The sequence below is a fragment of the Schistocerca nitens genome, chromosome 7 (assembly GCF_023898315.1).
Source record: "Schistocerca nitens isolate TAMUIC-IGC-003100 chromosome 7, iqSchNite1.1, whole genome shotgun sequence".
Lineage (NCBI taxonomy): Eukaryota > Metazoa > Arthropoda > Insecta > Orthoptera > Acrididae > Schistocerca > Schistocerca nitens.
Genome location: NC_064620.1, coordinates 297,958,182 through 297,976,075, shown reverse-complemented (window position 1 = coordinate 297,976,075; position 17,894 = coordinate 297,958,182). Strand labels below are relative to the sequence as shown.

The window sequence follows — 17,894 nt, the reverse complement described above, 5'->3', positions numbered from 1 at the left end:
TCATTTATTACAAAATTTTATGCAAATTTTATAGGGGTCATCACCACTGTCCTAAATGATAAAGGCCTAGAGTCATAATAAATATCTTAATATCTTATGTGTGGATGGATATGTGTGTGTGTGTGTGTGTGCGAGTGTATACCCGTCCTTTTTTCCCCCTAAGGTAAGTCTTTCCACTCCCGGGATTGGAATGACTCCTTACCCTCTCCCTTAAAACCCATATCCTTTCGTCTTTCCCTCTCCTTCCCTCTTTCCTGATGAGGCAACAGTTTGTTGCGAAAGCTTGAATTTTGTGTGTATGTTTGTGTTTGTTTGTGTGTCTGTCGACCTGCCAGCACTTTCATTTGGTAAGTCACATCATCTTTGTTTTTAGATATATTAATATCTGCTAATTTTGACAAATAAAAATAAATGTAAATGTATTAGAATTCTCATTAGTAGTTTTTCCTTTAAAAAAGTAAACGTAATCACTTTTTCCAATATTGAATCATAATTGAGTAAAGTGACTCCAGTAAATTTTTTTTATCCCCGCGTAACAGGAATTGCGAGAATCTCCTTAGCCTTGCATTTTCATAATAGCACAAAATAATTATCAAAAGCCAATCTCAATAACAAAAAATACAGCCATATATCTGGAACTGTGTGTGTTGGTGGTGTCTTTTAATATAAAAACATCGTGTCGGGAAAATTAATTGCGAGAAGTACCACAACTAAGTCACTGACGAAAATAATTTTCCAGTTGAGAAGCAGCCAGAATAACACAACTCCAACTTATCATAATATATAAAAACCAATACATAAAAGAACCACCACATATTGTATTTCTTTCTTGTTCTTGTCAATCGCTCCCTAATGCTCCCTCTGAAACCCTCTGCAACCTATGGTTCTTTCAGTTTATCCAGGTCCCATCTCCTTCAATTCCTGCCTTTTTGCAGGTTCTTCAATTTTAATGTGCAGTTCATGACCAGTAAATTGTGGTCAGAGTCCACATCTGTCCCTGGAAATGTCTTACAATTTAAAATCTGGTTCTTAAATCTCTGTCTAACAATTATATACTCAATCTGAAACCTTCCAGTGTCTCCAGGTCTCCTCCACGAATACAACCTTCTCCCAAGATTATTGTTAGCTATGATTAAACTATGCTCTGTGTTAAATTCTACCAGGTGGCTCCCTCTTTCATTTCTTTCCTCCAGTCCATGATCACGTACTACTTTTCCTTCTCTTTCTTTTCCTGCTATGGAATTCCATTCCCCCATGAGTATTAAATTTTTGGCTCCCTTAACTACCTGCATAATTTCTTTTATCTCATCAACCATTTTCTCAATTTCCTCGTCATCTGCGGAGCTAGTTGGCATATAAACTTGTACTACTGTAGTGGGTGTGGGCTTCGTGTGTATCTTGGTTATAATAATGCATTCACTATGCTGTTAATAGTAGCTTATCCATGTTCCTATTTTATCACTCATTATTAAACCTACTCCTGCATTACCGCTTTCTCATTTTGTATTTATAGCCCTGTATTCACCTGACCAGAAGTCTTGTTCTCTTCATTAATTCTCACTATATCTAACTTTAACCTATCCATTTCCCTTTTTAAATTTTCTAGCCTACCTGCCCAGTTAAGGGATCTTACATTCTGTGCTTCAATCCACAGAACGTCTGTTTCGTTTCTCCTGATAATGACATCCTCCTGAGTATTCCCTGCCAGGAAATCAAAATGGGGGACTATTTTACCTTCGGAATATTTTATCCATGCGGACGCCATCATCATTTCACGGTACAGACGAGCCGCATGCCCTTGGGAAAAATTACGGCTATAGTTTCCCCTTGCTTTCATCTGTTCACAGTACCAGCACAGCGAGACCGTTTTGGTTGATGTTACAAGGCCAGATCAGTCAATCATCCAGACTGTTAGCCCAGCAACACTTTGTGTGTCCTCTCATCAGACACCCCTCCATTGTGGTTGCACCTAAGGTATGGCTATCTGTATCGCTGAGGCATGCAAGACTCCCCACCAACAGCAAGGCCCATGGTTCATCGGGCAGAGGTGGAAGGGGGGCAGGGGGGGAGGGGGGGTTACAATAAGCAAATGGAGAAGTGGTTTTATCTTTCCTACAATCACATTCAAAGTGAACAACACTATCTGAATTTGATAACAGATACACTACACAAAATTGTGTGAGTACATCTGAAGTGGCAGAGCATCATTTTCATCTTAGTGTTTCCTAAGAGACTGTAGCATATTCGGTGCAGTTATAAAAAATGAAATGCATGAACTGCATGAAGAAACTAGCTCTTATAGACCCAGCAGAGGGACAGAAATGATTTCCTCAATTATATGGTATGAACTGAACAAGAGCAATAACCGTTCACATTGCTGATTTATTTTACAGCATATAGTTGTTTCAAGCTAATCCTATGATGGAAAGAATTTCTTCAAAAATTACTGTTTATCCTTTTGCTCAGTAAAGATCATTATGACAGTGACATCCTATGTATTGTCTACATCAAAATGAGTAATGATTCAGATTTGTATCTCAGTGTTATGATGATCTTTGATAATGATGTTTGGTTTGTCGGGCGCTCAATAACACGATTATCAGGATCTGTACAAATTCCCAATCTTGTCACAGTCCAGTTTCACCATTTTCTTGAATGATGATGAAATGATGACAAACACAAGCACCAGTCCCCAGGCAGAGAAAATCCCTGACCTGACCAGGAACCAAACCTGGTACCTCGTGAACCGTAGGTAGCAACACTATCCACTAGGAATCGAGCTGCGGATTCCCACTGCTATTATTCATCTATACTACACTGAGTGAGGGAAAAGTGGACCACCCAGAAAGGGAGGAGGAAGTGAAATAAAACTTAATTAGTTGACAGGTGATGTTATTTCAATAATCAAAAATCAAATCAAATTTACAAAGAACTTGGCAGTACGAGCCCACTGATTAGCATGATGTTGCACCCCTTTGGCCAGGATGCATGCACTGATTGGAAGTGTGTCATAAAGACACTGTGTACTTTCCTGAAGCTCACAGCATTTGTAACTAGTCCTTGCAATCCCATATACTGGCACCGAGACAGACTCTGCATCCAAGCTGATCCCACATTTTATTGGGGACAGATCTGAGGATGTTGATGGTCAAGAGAGTACCTCACCCTCATGCAGACTGTTCATACAGAGACATGCCATGTGTGGACGAGCAGTGGCTTGTTGCAGAATAACACTACGATAGTGTCATGTAAAAGGTAACATAAGAGGAGGCGCTATGTCTGTGATATACCGCTGTGCCGCCAGAGTTGCCACAATTACAACCAGACGTGAAGTGAAGTCATACCCGATGGCTCCCATGATGCCGGAGTAACACTCTTGTGCCTCTCCAAAACACTGGAAAAATGACACCTCTCTTGAAGTCACCGCCTTACTCGCCGACAATGATCTGTGACATACCGTTGTGCTGCCAGAGTTGCCACAATCATTACCAGACATGAACTGAAGTCATAGCCGATGGCTACAATGACTGCAGGAGTAACACCGCCATACCTCTCCACAACCTTCAAAGAATGGTACCTCTCCCCAGGTCACCACCATACTCCCCGACAATGGTTATTCAAGGTAGTAGAGAATCGTAATTCATCATTGAACACAATGCGACACCATTCATCAGCAGTCCGTATTACCAGTCCCATTAAAAAGTCAGCTGTTGGAATTGCAGTGATATTGGCAGCCTACGCATTGGACTAATGGTGCCTGATGACAAAGAATGTTGCAGGGAGTCCATTACTCATTCTCAAATGGCTGGCACAGGTGAGAAGCAACTGCATTGTGCTTGGTGCATAATATGGCAATCCTCCCTTTTGGTGGTCTGATGTAATTAGCCAAAACCTCGACACTTGAGTATGCCTGCCCTCACACTCCCATGCAGTCCAATATCAGGCTATTGTCACATCTGAATGTCTCACAAATCTAGATATTGCACGATTTGACCAGCCGACCAAATGGGAGATCCACACTGAACCCTCTTCAAACTTTGTCAGGTGCTGATAATGCTGTCTCACATGAGCAAGCACCATCTCCATGATATTCACAGTGACCACTCAACATCTGATGTTGTTCCCTCTCCTTGTATACTCTGCCAGGACTAGTGGCAACGCTAAACATGAACAACACTAATGCAATCTTGAGGCCTTTCTACCTGTCACCAAGAATTGCAACTCTAGCCATTTACATATACGCCAAAGGTGTCTGTGTAGGAAGTCCCAACCATGTAATCTGGGAACCTCACTATTTTTTATCAAGCAGTGTAGATAAATTATCATTCACAAAAATTAGAAATCTTGTACAACTTCTTTTGTTTCTTCATATCCATGTAATACATCGTTGTAAAGAACACTGCAAACAAATTGACACTAGAAGTAAATGGAGTTCATGGCACACAATTCCAGCTCGCAATAGAATGCAAACACTGAAAACGAGCAAATGAGCAGAATGAACATCTCAATATCCCTTAGGAAAGGTCCAGTTACTCACCTGGTACAAACTATTTTCTCCTGCTTTCTTCTTCTCATCAGCCAGGCGTTCCTCCACTGTTGACAAAGCTTCATGGTCAGGAACAGCGCAGGCCTTGTGTGCAGCAGCCAGGGCTATCAAAGGTCCCAGAGCTTGTCCTGACACAACATCGGCTGCCAGTGCCTCCAGCGCACGAACAGATTCTGCAGTTTGACTTTCTAATAGCAAGGCAACACCTTTAGAAAGGCGAAGCACTGTATCTCTAGGAAATTGTTGAAGTCCATTGGCCGCTGCAGTGTAAGCGGAGCGATAGAGCTTTTCCCGGATCAAGAAATGGACACTTGCCCATAGATCATGTGTTGACTCAGTCATCCTCTACCTGTTGATCACATTTTTAAACAATTTGAAAAAATATATATACTTCTTAGTTCTGTACAATTTAGGTAAAACTAAATATAAGAGTGTCCACTTATAGACTTTACTCCCTCTCTATAGAGGGGCTTAGTACAAGTGAAAATTTTAGTATATTTCTTGCATGTGGATTTCTTCTGTTGATGAAACTTAAAAGTATTGGCACTTTGTTTCACATCTAATAATCTCAACAGTACTTTCTGATCTTACCTCAAATTCTGAGGTCGGATTACTTTTCTTGCAACAGTACACTGTGCGGCCCACATTAAAATCAGAGTTAAGTTATTCAAAATGTAATCCTGCACTACTCAATGGTAACCTCTTGTATTGAAAAAAGTGTATCTAACACAGCTTCTATTTTTATCATGTAGGGCAATATTATGGTATATTAATATATTCATCCTAGGATAACTTTACAGTGGTACAAGACTTAGCAGATTCTGTGTCTACATCTACACTCACATTTTGCAAACAAATGTGAAGTGCATGGTACAGTGAAAATCTCACTGTACCAATTATTTTGGGTTTATTCCATATATGAAGCACAGTAAGAATGACACCTTAAATGCCTCTATGTGCATGTAAACCAGTCTCACCCTGACTTTGCTACAGAAGGAAGCTGTAGTACATTCTTATATTGCTCACTCAATACCTGTTCTCAAAACTCTGTGAGTAGGATTTCATCGGCATTGGCATCTACAGGGTCATCCAGAAAAGAAAGGCCATATACTTACACAAAATGAAAACACAACATTTTTGGAAAAAAAATTCTATTACATACATGAAGTTTCCTTCACTTCTCTACATAATTATCTCCTACATTTAAACATTTGTCGTATATGGTCATGATCTTCAGAATCCCCATGTTATAAGCTCTTCTGCTGGCAGTTCATTAAGCCAGGTGGTCACTGTTTTCCTCAACTTTCAAAACACTTAACGTCCAAAAACTCTTTCAGCTTCAGGAAAAGTGGAAATCACTAAGAACAAGGTCTGGACTATAGGAAAGAACAATTTGTAAAAAAAGCATTCCTCATCCCACATTTTGGATGGCTCGCCACAGTTTTCTTTTAGTCCCACAATAAAAATTTACACTGATCATAGTGACCATTTGGCTTAATGAACTGGCCGCACAAGAATATAACATGGGAATCCTTAAGCTCATGACCAAATCCAGCAAACATTTAAATGAAGGAGGCAATTATGTACAGAAGTAAAGGAAGCTTTGTGTATGTAACATACCATATTACTTTTTCCAATTAATGTTGTGTTTTTCATTTTGTAGCACTATACTGTCTTTATTTTCTGGTTGAACCTTACATTTTTAAGCAACTGCCAGTTTAGATTTTTCAGTATTTACGTGACTTCTTATGCCTCAAACAAACCCGTTCACTTCCAATTTCCTGTGTAATGTTTGCTGGCAACTTGTTACAAGACTTTTGTGCTATAATACACAGCACTTTTCAACAATGGAGAGTGATATGGGGTCTTTATGGAGATTATTTTTATTTCTAGTGACTTGGAATTTCACACCATCTTACCACTGCATCATCTTACTCAGTACATTGACTGATCAGAAAACTAACTCAAGGCAGTCAGAAGAGAGGAGGAAGGTGATAGTACGTCAGTACATGTACTATACTGGTGGAGTTTCAAATTAAGTCTAATGAATCTGCTTTCAATCAAATGAATCTGCTTTCAATCATCCATTTTTCACCTGTTTTCGGATAGTGTTAAGCTTTTGTTGAATTTAGTGCCTAATTATTTGAATCTAATGTCCTATGTCTCACAGATACTGTCAACAGTGACTTTTTTATTTGCTTGATGCCTAACTGTGGTAAAAATTTCCTTGGCTTTGTTCTTAGAACTTCGTATTTTTTGTACATAGTGCATGGCTTTCATTTCTCTTATGATTTCTACTTTCATTGGCCCTCACCAATGACTTAAATTTCTCGTCAACTGTGTGCCCTTCGTACACTTATTAGTATTAGTATTGTTTCTTCAATAAATCCGCTCTGAACAGTGTGAATATGTACTTTTCTCTTCTTAACTAAATATCCCCCCCCCCTCCCATGAACCATGGGCCTTGCCGTTGGTGGGGAGGCTTGTGTGCCTCAGCGATACAGACAGTAGGTGCAACCACAATGGAGGGGTATCTGTTGAGAGGCCAGACAAACGTGTGGTTCCTGAAGAGGGGCAGCAGCCTTTTCAGTAGATGCAGGGGCAACAGTCTGGATGATTGACTGATCTAACCAAAACAGCCTTTCTGTGCTGGTACTGCGAACGGCTGAAAGCAAGGGGAAACTAAAGCTGTAATTTTTCCCGAGGGCATGCAGCTTTACTGTACGGTTAAATGATGATGGCATCCCCTTGTGTAAAATATTCCGGAGGTAAAATAGTCCCCCATTCAGATCTCCGGGTGGGGACTACTCAGGAGGACAAGGTTATCAGGAGAAAGAAAACTGGCATTCTACAGATCGGAGTGTGGAATGTCAGATCCCTTAATTGGGCAGGTAGGTTAGAAAATTTGAAAAGGGAAACGGATGGGCTGAAGTTAGATATAGTGGGAATTAGTGACGTTCAGTGGCAGGAGGAACAAGTCTTCCGGTCAAGTGAATACAGGGTTATAAATACAAAATCAAATAGAGGTAATGCAGGAGTAGGTATAATAATGAATAAAACAATAGGAGTGCGGGTAAGCTACTACAGACAGCATAGTGAACGCATTATTGTGGCCAAGATAGACACGAAGCCCACGCCTATCACAGTAGTACAAATTTATATGCCAACTAGCTCCACAGATGACAAAGAGATTGATGAAATCTATGATGAGATAAAAGAAATTATTCAGATAGTGAAGGGAGACGAAAATTTAATAGTCATGGGTGACTGGAATTCGATAGTAGGAAAAGGAAGAGAAGGAGACGTAGTAGGTGAATATGGAATGGGGGTAAGAAATTAAAGAGGAAGCCACATGGTAGAATTTTAGATTTTGAAGCTCATTTTATAATGGTGTCCCTACAAGATTCACAATGTGCAACAAATGAAGCCCCAATGTATACTACAATTTTGGTAAACATTTTTTGAATACAGTGATCAATAGATTATTATATTTTGACTAAAGTTTAGTCTTGATCACACCATTTATGTTTCAATGATATAGGTAACCGGTTTCGGTTGTTTTTACATAACCATCATCAGACCCATGGCTCCCTTAGGATGGTAGGCGGAGCTCTCCTCAGCTGCTACGAAGTTAACTGCAGCTGAGGAGAGCTCCGCCTACCATCCTAAGGGAGCGATGGGTCTGATGATGGTTATGTAAAAACAACCGAAACCGGTTACCTATATCATTAAAAAAAAAAAAGTGTGATCAAGACTGAACTTTAGTAAAAATATAGTATACTACAATGCTGTGACTTTGACCTTCCATTTTCTGGTGCACTTCAAAATGGATGACATGTGGTCAGGGAATATCCTTCAGATGGACGAGGCAATTTTACCTTGCATGGTACTGTGAATGGATAGAACTGTCCCATGTGAGGTTTTAATCTGCCATATGTTGTGCAGGAATATCCACTGCAGTCAGATTATGTGATGTGGTTTAAAAAGCTCCTTCACTGTCAGTCTGTTTTGCTTCAAGGGGATGACACCTCGTGCACTTGTTAGGTGTACAGTGACATCTGCATGTTATAAGGATCTGCTTGTGAAACATGACTCCAGCCTTGCAAGAATGCATTTGAGGCCACCCCATTATTTTCATCCAAGGTGGGGTGACACACATGTCACTTGCCAGGTGAAATGCTTGCTTTGAGAAACCTTCGGTAATGACCCCATCATCTCTAGGTAATTTCAGGATGTGAGGCCTTCCAGAACCCCCAACCTAAATCCATGTGATTTCTGGTTGTGGAGTTCCTCAAAGACTGTGTTTATAAGGGATGTATCTGGATTTTTCCTCATCTGAAGGATAGCATACGACAACACTTCACTCTTATTACACCAAATATGCTGCGAGCAACAGTCAACCACGCCGTGTTATGGGTGCTTTTCTTGTAGCATGTTGCCGAGTCAAAAGACCATACTGAACGCAGGTTCTAACTTGTGACCATATCCTAACAAACATGCCGGAACCATTGTTTTCATGTGTTTAATCGTTCGTTTTTTTTTCCTGTATCCACACCACATTCTGACTGCTTACAGTGCCACATTTTCACCTAGTAGCAGAAAGTGGAGCTATCATTTTTTTCAGTATATTTCACAAGTGCACTGATTAACGAACATAGTTATGGTGTTTCAGCATCCTGCGATCTATACAGTCCACACTGCAGCACTTGGAGCACTGTCAGTTTAATTATAAACACCCAGTGTGTGTTTGCGTGTATGGTCCTGATTCACAGCCTCCACTGTTGAATGCAAAACAAATTGTTCAATAAAATCCATAACAGCATTGCACACAACAAAATCTGCACAATATTGCAATTAGTGTGTATTATATATCTAATACGAGAATTGAACATTTGTGGGAGGCTGAAGAAGGATATATGCATTCGGATCCCAGTCTGGCAAAAATGTTTAGCTGACATCATGAATACACAAAAACAAACTTGACATGATCCCAATGGAAGACAGATAGATGTCTTGTTGTGTGAAGCCTACATTGAGCTCCTCGATGTACTGCAACATTGCTATAAAGTGTCAAGGTAAATTTTAGCACCAGTGTCAACAGCGTTCCATACATTCACAGTTCCAACAGATCTGGTGCCTCATATGGTTTATAAAAATTATAATGTGTATGCTGTGTTCTATAATAATCCAATAGAGCCTTAATTTATCACATCCTTTGTCTGTAGAGACAAAAGAATTATCTATGGATCCACGTGGTCAAGTCTTCAAAGTATCAACATATTTTTATCAGCACATGATGCAGAAAACATATATTACTGTTATTATCTTTCATTGCATTCCTGTCTAAGATTTTGATACAGGGCCAATGTATTTTTGCACGTTTGGACTGTTAAAATAAAACTGGTAACATTACTAAACTTATTTACCAGTGTCATCTATTTGGCAGGTAATGCTGTTAATTCATAAAATGATTGTTTATATGTTGCAGATTAGTGGTGGTTAAGTGTCCAGGGCAGTTATCCAAAGGTCCAGGGTTCAATGCCCAGTAGGTCCAAATGATTTGCAAATTTGAGATATGCCAAACTGCATCAGAGTTTAGAGGTGACACTAAACTATGCCAGTACTTCCCTCTGTAACTGACAGGATAAGTCAGTTTAAAGGTAGAAGTTAGACAAGGGTATACTACCTTCAATACGGTCACAACTAGTAGAGCTCTGTCGCATTCAAACTAACCTTCAGATACTTGTAGCATGAGTTCTGCAGGAGTTAGATTTTAAGATAAACTCTCTGAAATATGGAATCTTTTCCCCTTTTCAAAATACTTTGGATTCTATTAAAGCATTCCCTGACTACATAATTCTTATCTATCAGTCTCCTGAATGAAAGCCTCTCTGTTCTTCTTATTTCAGTCAAATAGTTCATTGTCCTTCCCCCATGAACCATGGACCTTGCCGTTGGTGGAGAGGCTTGCGTGTCTCAGCGATACAGATGGCCGTACCGTAGGTGCAACCACAACGGAGGGGTATCTGTTGAGAGGCCAGACAAACATGTGGTTCCTGAAGAGGGGCAGCAGCCTTTTCAGTAGTTGCAGGGGCAACAGTCTGGATGATTGACTGATCTGGCCTTGTAACATTAACCAAAACGGCCTTGCTGTGCTGGTACTGCGAACGGCTGAAAGCAAGGGGAAACTACAGCCGTAATTTTTCCCGAGGACATGCAGCTTTACATGCAGCTTTACTGTATGATTAAATGATGATGGCGTCCTCTTGGGTAAAATATTCCGGAGGTAAAATAGTCCCCCATTCGGATCTCCGGGCGGGGACTACTCAAGAGGACGTCGTTATCAGGAAAAAGAAAACTGGCAATCTACGGATCGGAGCGTGGAATGTCAGATCCCTTAATCGGGCAGGTAGGTTAGAAAATTTAAAAAGGGAAATGGATAGGTTAAAGTTAGATATAGTGGGAATTAGTGAAGTTCGGTGGCAGGAGGAACAAGACTTTTGGTCAGGTGATTACAGGGTTATAAATACAAAATCAAATAGAGGTAATGCAGGAGTAGGTTTAATAATGAATAAAAAAATAGGAGTGCGGGTTAGCTACTACAAACAGCATAGTGAACGCATTATTGTGGCCAAGATAGACACAAAGCCCATGCCTACTACAGTAGTACAAGTTTATATGCCAACTAGCTCTGCAGATGATGAAGAAATTGATGAAATGTATGACGAGATAAAAGAAATTATTCAGGTAGTGAAGGGAGACGAAAATTTAATAGTCATGGGTGACTGGAATTCGTCAGTAGGAAAAGGGAGAGAAGGAAACGTAGTAGGTGAATATGGATTGGGGGGAAGAAATGAAAGAGGAAGCCGCCTTGTAGAATTTTGCACAGAGCATAACTTAATCATAGCTAACACTTGGTTCAAGAATCATAAAAGAAGGTTGTATACCTGGAAGAATCCTGGAGATACTAATAGGTATCAGATAGATTATATAATGGTAAGACAGAGATTTAGGAACCAGGTTTTAAATTGTAAGACATTTCCAGGGGCAGATGTGGATTCTGACCACAATCTATTGGTTATGAACTGCAGATTGAAACTAAAGAAACTGCAAAAAGGTGGGAATTTAAGGAGATGGGACCTGGATAAACTGAAAGAACCAGAGGTTGTAGAGAGTTTCAGGGAGAGCATAAGGGAACAATTGACAGGAATGGGGGAAAGAAATACAGTAGAAGAAGAATGGGTAGCTCTGAGGGATGAAGTAGTGAAGGCAGCAGAGGATCAAGTAGGTAAAAAGACGAGGGCTAATAGAAATCCTTGGGTAACAGAAGAAATATTGAATTTAATTGATGAAAGGAGAAAATACAAAAATGCAGTAAATGAAGCAGGCAAAAGGGAATACAAACGTCTCAAAAATGAGATCGACAGAAAGTGCAAAATGGCTAAGCAGGGATGGCTAGAGGACAAATGTAAGGATGTAGAGGCTTGTCTCACTAGGGGTAAGATAGATACTGCCTACAGGAAAATTAAAGAGACCTTTGGAGAGAAGAGAACCACTTGTATGAATATCAAGAGCTCAGATGGTAACCCAGTTCTAAGCAAAGAAGGGAAGGCAGAAAGGTGGAAGGAGTATATAGAGGGTTTATACAAGGGTGATGTACTTGAGGACAATATTATGGAAATGGAAGAGGATGTAGATGAAGATGAAATGGGAGATAAGATACTGCGTGAAGAGTTTGACAGAGCACTGAAAGACCTGAGTCGAAACAAGGCCCCGGGAGTAGACAACATTCCATTAGAACTACTGATAGCCTTGGGAGAGCCAGTCATGACAAAACTCTACCATCTGGTGAGCAAGATGTATGAGACAGGCGAAATACCCACAGACTTCAAGAAGAATATAATAATTCCAATCCCAAAGAAGGCAGGTGTTGACAGATGTGAAAATTACCGAACTATCAGTTTAATAAGTCACAGCTGCAAAATACTAACGCGAATTCTTTACAGACGAATGGAAAAACTGGTAGAAGCGGACCTCGGGGAAGATCAGTTTGGATTCCGTAGAAATGTTGGAACACGAGAGGCAATACTAACCTTACGACTTATCTTAGAAGAAAGATTAAGAAAAGGCAAACCTACATTTCTAGCATTTGTAGACTTAGAGAAAGCTTTTGACAACGTTAACTGGAATACTCTCTTTCAAATTCTGAAGGTGGCAGGGGTAAAATACAGGGAGCGAAAGGCTATTTACAATTTGTACAGAAACCAGATGGCAGTTATAAGAGTCGAGGGGCATGAAAGGGAAGCAGTGGTTGGGAAAGGAGTGAGACAGGGTTGTAGCCTCTCCCCGATGTTATTCAATCTGTATATTGAGCAAGCAGTAAAGGAAACAAAAGAAAAATTCGGAGTAGGTATTAAAATTCATGGAGAAGAAGTAAAAACTTTGAGGTTCGCCGATGACATTGTAATTCTGTCAGAGACAGCAAAGGACTTGGAAGAGCAGTTGAACGGAATGGACAGTGTCTTGAAAGGAGGATATAAGATGAATATCAACAAAAGCAAAACGAGGATAATGGAATGTAGTCAAATTAAATCGGGTGATGCTGAGGGGATTAGATTAGGAAATGAGACACTTAAAGTAGTAAAGGAGTTTTGCTATTTAGGGAGTAAAATAACTGATGAAGGTCGAAGTAGAGAGGATATAAAATGTAGACTGGCAATGGCAAGGAAATCGTTTCTGAAGAAGAGAAATTTGTTAACATCGAGTACTGATTTAAGTGTCAGGAAGTCGTTTGTGAAAGTATTTGTATGGAGTGTAGCCATGTATGGAAGTGAAACATGGACGATAACCAGTTTGGACAAGAAGAGAATAGAAGCTTTCGAAATGTGGTGCTACAGAAGAATGCTGAAGATAAGGTGGGTAGATCACGTAACTAATGAGGAGGTATTGAATAGGATTGGGGAGAAGAGAAGTTTGTGGCACAACTTGACTAGAAGAAGGGATCGGTTGGTAGGACATGTTTTAAGGCATCAAGGGATCACAAAGTTAGCATTGGAGGGCAGCGTGGAGGGTAAAAATCGTAGAGGGAGACCAAGAGATCAATACACTAAGCAGATTCAGAAGGATGTAGGTTGCAGTAGGTACTGGGAGATGAAGAAGCTTGCACAGGATAGAGTAACATGGAGAGCTGCATCAAACCAGTCTCAGGACTGAAGACCACAACAACAACAGTTCATTGTCACCTGTATATTTAATTTTCTCATTCGAGTCTCCAAATTTTTTAACCCCCTTCCACACAATATGTTCTCACTCACATAAAAATTACTTTCCTGGGGCTTCCAAATGCAAGCATCACAATGACAAAACTAATTAGCCTCTCAAAATTTTAGATCAACAAAAAGCATTGCGACTTTCAAATGATAAGGCTCCATATATCTTCTTCTTAAATGGAGTAGGTTCCATTATGTTGTGTACCCTCATGCCTTAAGCGATGATTTTCATTTAAGGCAGTTATCAAGAGTGGAACTTGAGGCATGTACTTGATTCCAGTGAATCTTTCCTCAGCAATGGAATATGTGTTGAAGTAAAGTGAAGTTTGTGGTACCATTTGTCTGCTTTATTCCGTGAAGTAGCCGTGTAGTATTGTGTAATGTGGGTATTTGAAATAGATTACATTTGCAGAGGGCGTGCTGGACTACGTGGTGGTGCACTCTAGTGTGGAATGTTTGTTTCTAAATGTCTGTGAGTGCTGATAGTGGTTCCTTGTACTTTGTGTCTGCTGTAAATGAATATGACACTGGTAGAGTTTGTGCCAGTTTGTTAATGACTTATTTTGATACTGACAATTATGGACAATACATTCGTTTTCATGTTTGGAATTATTAGTGTGATGTGTTGTTTACAACTGGATATTTAATTTTATGTTTCAACCCCTTTTAGTTGTGGATATGACAATGAATTTCACAAGTAGGTTCCTTCATACCACAATGGGAGACACGTTGACCATGATTAATTCCTACATTTGGTTTAATTGCCAAGTATGTGAAGTGATATGTATGAAGGTATGAGGCTGATGAAAGCTGTTGCGTCTCCAACCAGGGAGTAGTTTATGTGACGCTATCTGTGGGACAACGTATAGCGTTCATTCAAAGGGGTTTCTGGTTTGAGGAGTCTAGACTGGCTATTCAAGGGATTGTGTTGTTGACATATAATTTTTGCTAACACTAGATTGCTAGATTTATGCGTCGATTGACTTTGATTGATAAGTATGTGTTGTTCATTTTATTTTTTTTTATTGGCTGTACAATTTGTGTTTATGTGTGCAACTATGTTTCTTGTCGCAAATGGTGTTTATGCAATTTTTAATGAATTTTTGTTTTCTGTTGTAGGTAGGCCTAATTATGTTGGGTTGTGATTGGTGGGTATTGTGGAGCTTTATGCTCATGAGCTTAGTGTTTGTTGTATCCTTGACTTTATTTAAGCTGTTTAAGCTTTGACTTTATTTAAGCTGTATATATCAAGTGAAATTTTCAATAACATTTTCTTTTTCAGGTATTTTTTATTCTGGTTTTGTTGATTGCTGAGGATTTCATTTATTTGATTTTTGCAATAGTATATTTTCAATATTAGGATTGCCATATATTTAGTTTGTCCCTGCCCAAACCCTCTAATTCTCATGAATGCCCCATTAGTTTCTGGTTATGTCTGCCATTAAATATTTTTCATGTTGGTTTTGTCTGTTCGAGTGTGTAATGAATGACGACACACTTGCCATATTGTTTAATCTTGAAATAGGAGTGTCCGCAATCCTGACGGTGTCAGGACTCAATGCTGATGGGTGGTGCCTCAATCTTAGATTTTGCCATGAGTTGATTCAAAATTTCCTGGCAGATTAAAACTGTTGCTGAACAGGTACTCAAACACTGAATGTTTACCTTTTGCAGGTAAATGGCCTACCAACTGACCTCTTCAAGTACAACTAACGCAGTATGTAGACCATATGCTCACACTAGGAATAGGTGCCGAGTTCGAATCCCAGTCCAGCAAACAGTTTTAGTCTGTCTAGAAGTTTCACGTCTTGCATTTTCCACAAACTAACAACATACTGTGTTTTGAGGAACAGCTCTTTTACATAACTGAATAGCTGTATATGTGGATTTGGAACAGAAGCAAACTGAATACCAAGACTTGGGGGTTCCACATTTAGTTTTTTCTCATTCTGAGTTTTCTTTTATTCCTACAGAGCAGTCATCAGCATGATATACTACTTTTCAAGCCTGTTTCCTCCATAAATGCAAGTGAGATTAAACTTGTTTACAAAGGAGAATGGGTAAGTTATGGAGTATGAAAGACAAAGTTTCCCAAAGTCCCACACAAGGCCTACACATTCATTTAGTCCCCTTTGAAACTTGCAGAAATTCACCACACAGAAGTGGTCCCTTCCCAGTACCATGCTGATGGTAATTGGGTACAATGTGAGTGAAAACAATTGCAGTCCTTCCACTGACAACATTAAGCTGAATGAGTGTACATACTGATTCGCCTTCCATTTCTCATAGTTTATGCACAATATAAATAATATGAACCAGAATATGACGAAGTGGGTTAAATATGGAGAAAACATAACTATTAGGCTTCCTACAGGTCAACCTGTTCCAAGAAGAACCTTTATTTGGCATTCACATTCATTCGTTTTACCAACTCAGAACCAAATTATTAGCTTCCAACTCAACCCAGACCTGCAGATTTCATCAGCAGGGAGTTGTCCAATATCACACTAGGCTGAGAATTTGATGCCTTTAGAATGCCACAGAATACATATAGAGGACAGCTCTTGTAGTTTAGGAAAACTTGCATTCAACGTATCGGAGTGTGGAATGTCAGATCCCTTAATCAGTCAGGTAGGTTAAAAAATTTAAAGACGGAAATGGATAGGTTAAAGTTAGATATAGTGGGAATTTGTGAAGTTCAGTGGCAGGAGGAACAAGACTTCTGGTGAATACAGGGTTATAAATACAAAATCAAATAGGGGTAATGCACGAGTAGGCTTAATAATGAATTTAAAAAAATATAGAATTTCAGGTAAGCTACTACGAACAGCATAGTGAACACATTACTGTAGCCAAGATAAACACGAAGCCCACGCCTAGCACAGTAGTACAAGTTTATTACATTTTTACATTACAGTACAACATATGCCAACTACCTCCACAGATGACAAAGACATTGACAAAACGTATGATGAGATAAAAGGAGTTATTCAGTGAGTGAAGCAAGAGGAAAATTTAATAGTCATGGGGGACTGGAATTCGATAGTAGGAAAAGGAAGAGAACGAAATGTAGTGGGTGAATACGGAATGGGGGTAAGGAATGACAGAGCAAGCCGCCTGGTAGAATCCTGCACAGAACATAACTTAATCATAGAAAGTTGTATACATGGAAGACGCCTGGAGATATTCAAAGGTTTCAGATAAATTATATAATGGTAAAACAGAGATTTAGAAATCAGGTTTCAAATTGTAAGACATTTCCAGGGGCAGACGTGGACTCTGACCACAATCTAGTGGTTATGAACTGTAGATTAAAACTGAAGAAACTGCAAAAAGGTGGGAATTTAAGGAGATGGGACCCGGATAAACTGAAAGAACCAGAGGTTGTACAGAGTTTCAGGGAGAGCATAAGGGAACAATTGACAGGAATGGGGGAAAGAAATACAGTAGAAGAAGAATGCGTAGCTTTGAGGGATGAAATAGTGAAGGCAGCAGAGGATCAAGTAGGTAAAAAGACGAGGGCTAGTAGAAATCCTTGGGTAACAGAATATATATTGAACTTACTTGATGAAAGGAGAAAATATAAAAATGCAGTAAATGAAGCAGGCAAAAGGGAATACAAACATCTCAAAAATGAGATCGACAGGAAGTGCAAAATGGCTAAGCAGGGATCACTAGAGGACAAATGTAAGGATGTAGAGGCATATCTCACTAGGGGTAAGATAGATACTGCCTACGGGAAAAGTAAAAAGACTTTTGGAGAAAAAGAGAACCACTTGCATGAATATCAAGAGCTCAGATGGAAACCCAGTTGTAAGCAAAGAAGAGAAAGCAGAAAGGTGGAAGGAGTATATAGAAGGTCTGTACAAGGGCGATGTACTTGAGGACAGTATTATGGAAATGGAAAAGAATGTAGATGAAAACGAAATAGGAGATATGATACTGCGTGAAGAGTTTGACAGAGCACTGAAAGACCTAAGCCGAAACAAGGCCCGGAGAGTAGACAACATTCCATTAGAACTGCTGATAGCCTTGGGAGAGCCAGCCCTGACAAAACTCTACCATCTGGTGAGCAAGAT

The 17,894-nt window shown here is 39.6% G+C and overlaps 1 protein-coding gene across 1 annotated transcript in view; it reads right to left on the bottom strand.

Annotated features, from left to right (window-relative positions):
• The window catches only part of LOC126195257 (tetratricopeptide repeat protein 21B-like), a 269,874-nt gene that overhangs the window by 237,507 nt on the left and 14,473 nt on the right, over positions 1-17,894 (bottom strand). The window contains exon 2 of the mRNA XM_049933782.1: positions 4,538-4,895. Within this exon, the coding sequence (XP_049789739.1) occupies positions 4,538-4,888 (351 nt within the window). The 5' untranslated portion in view covers positions 4,889-4,895. The remainder of the gene's footprint in view (positions 1-4,537; positions 4,896-17,894) is intronic.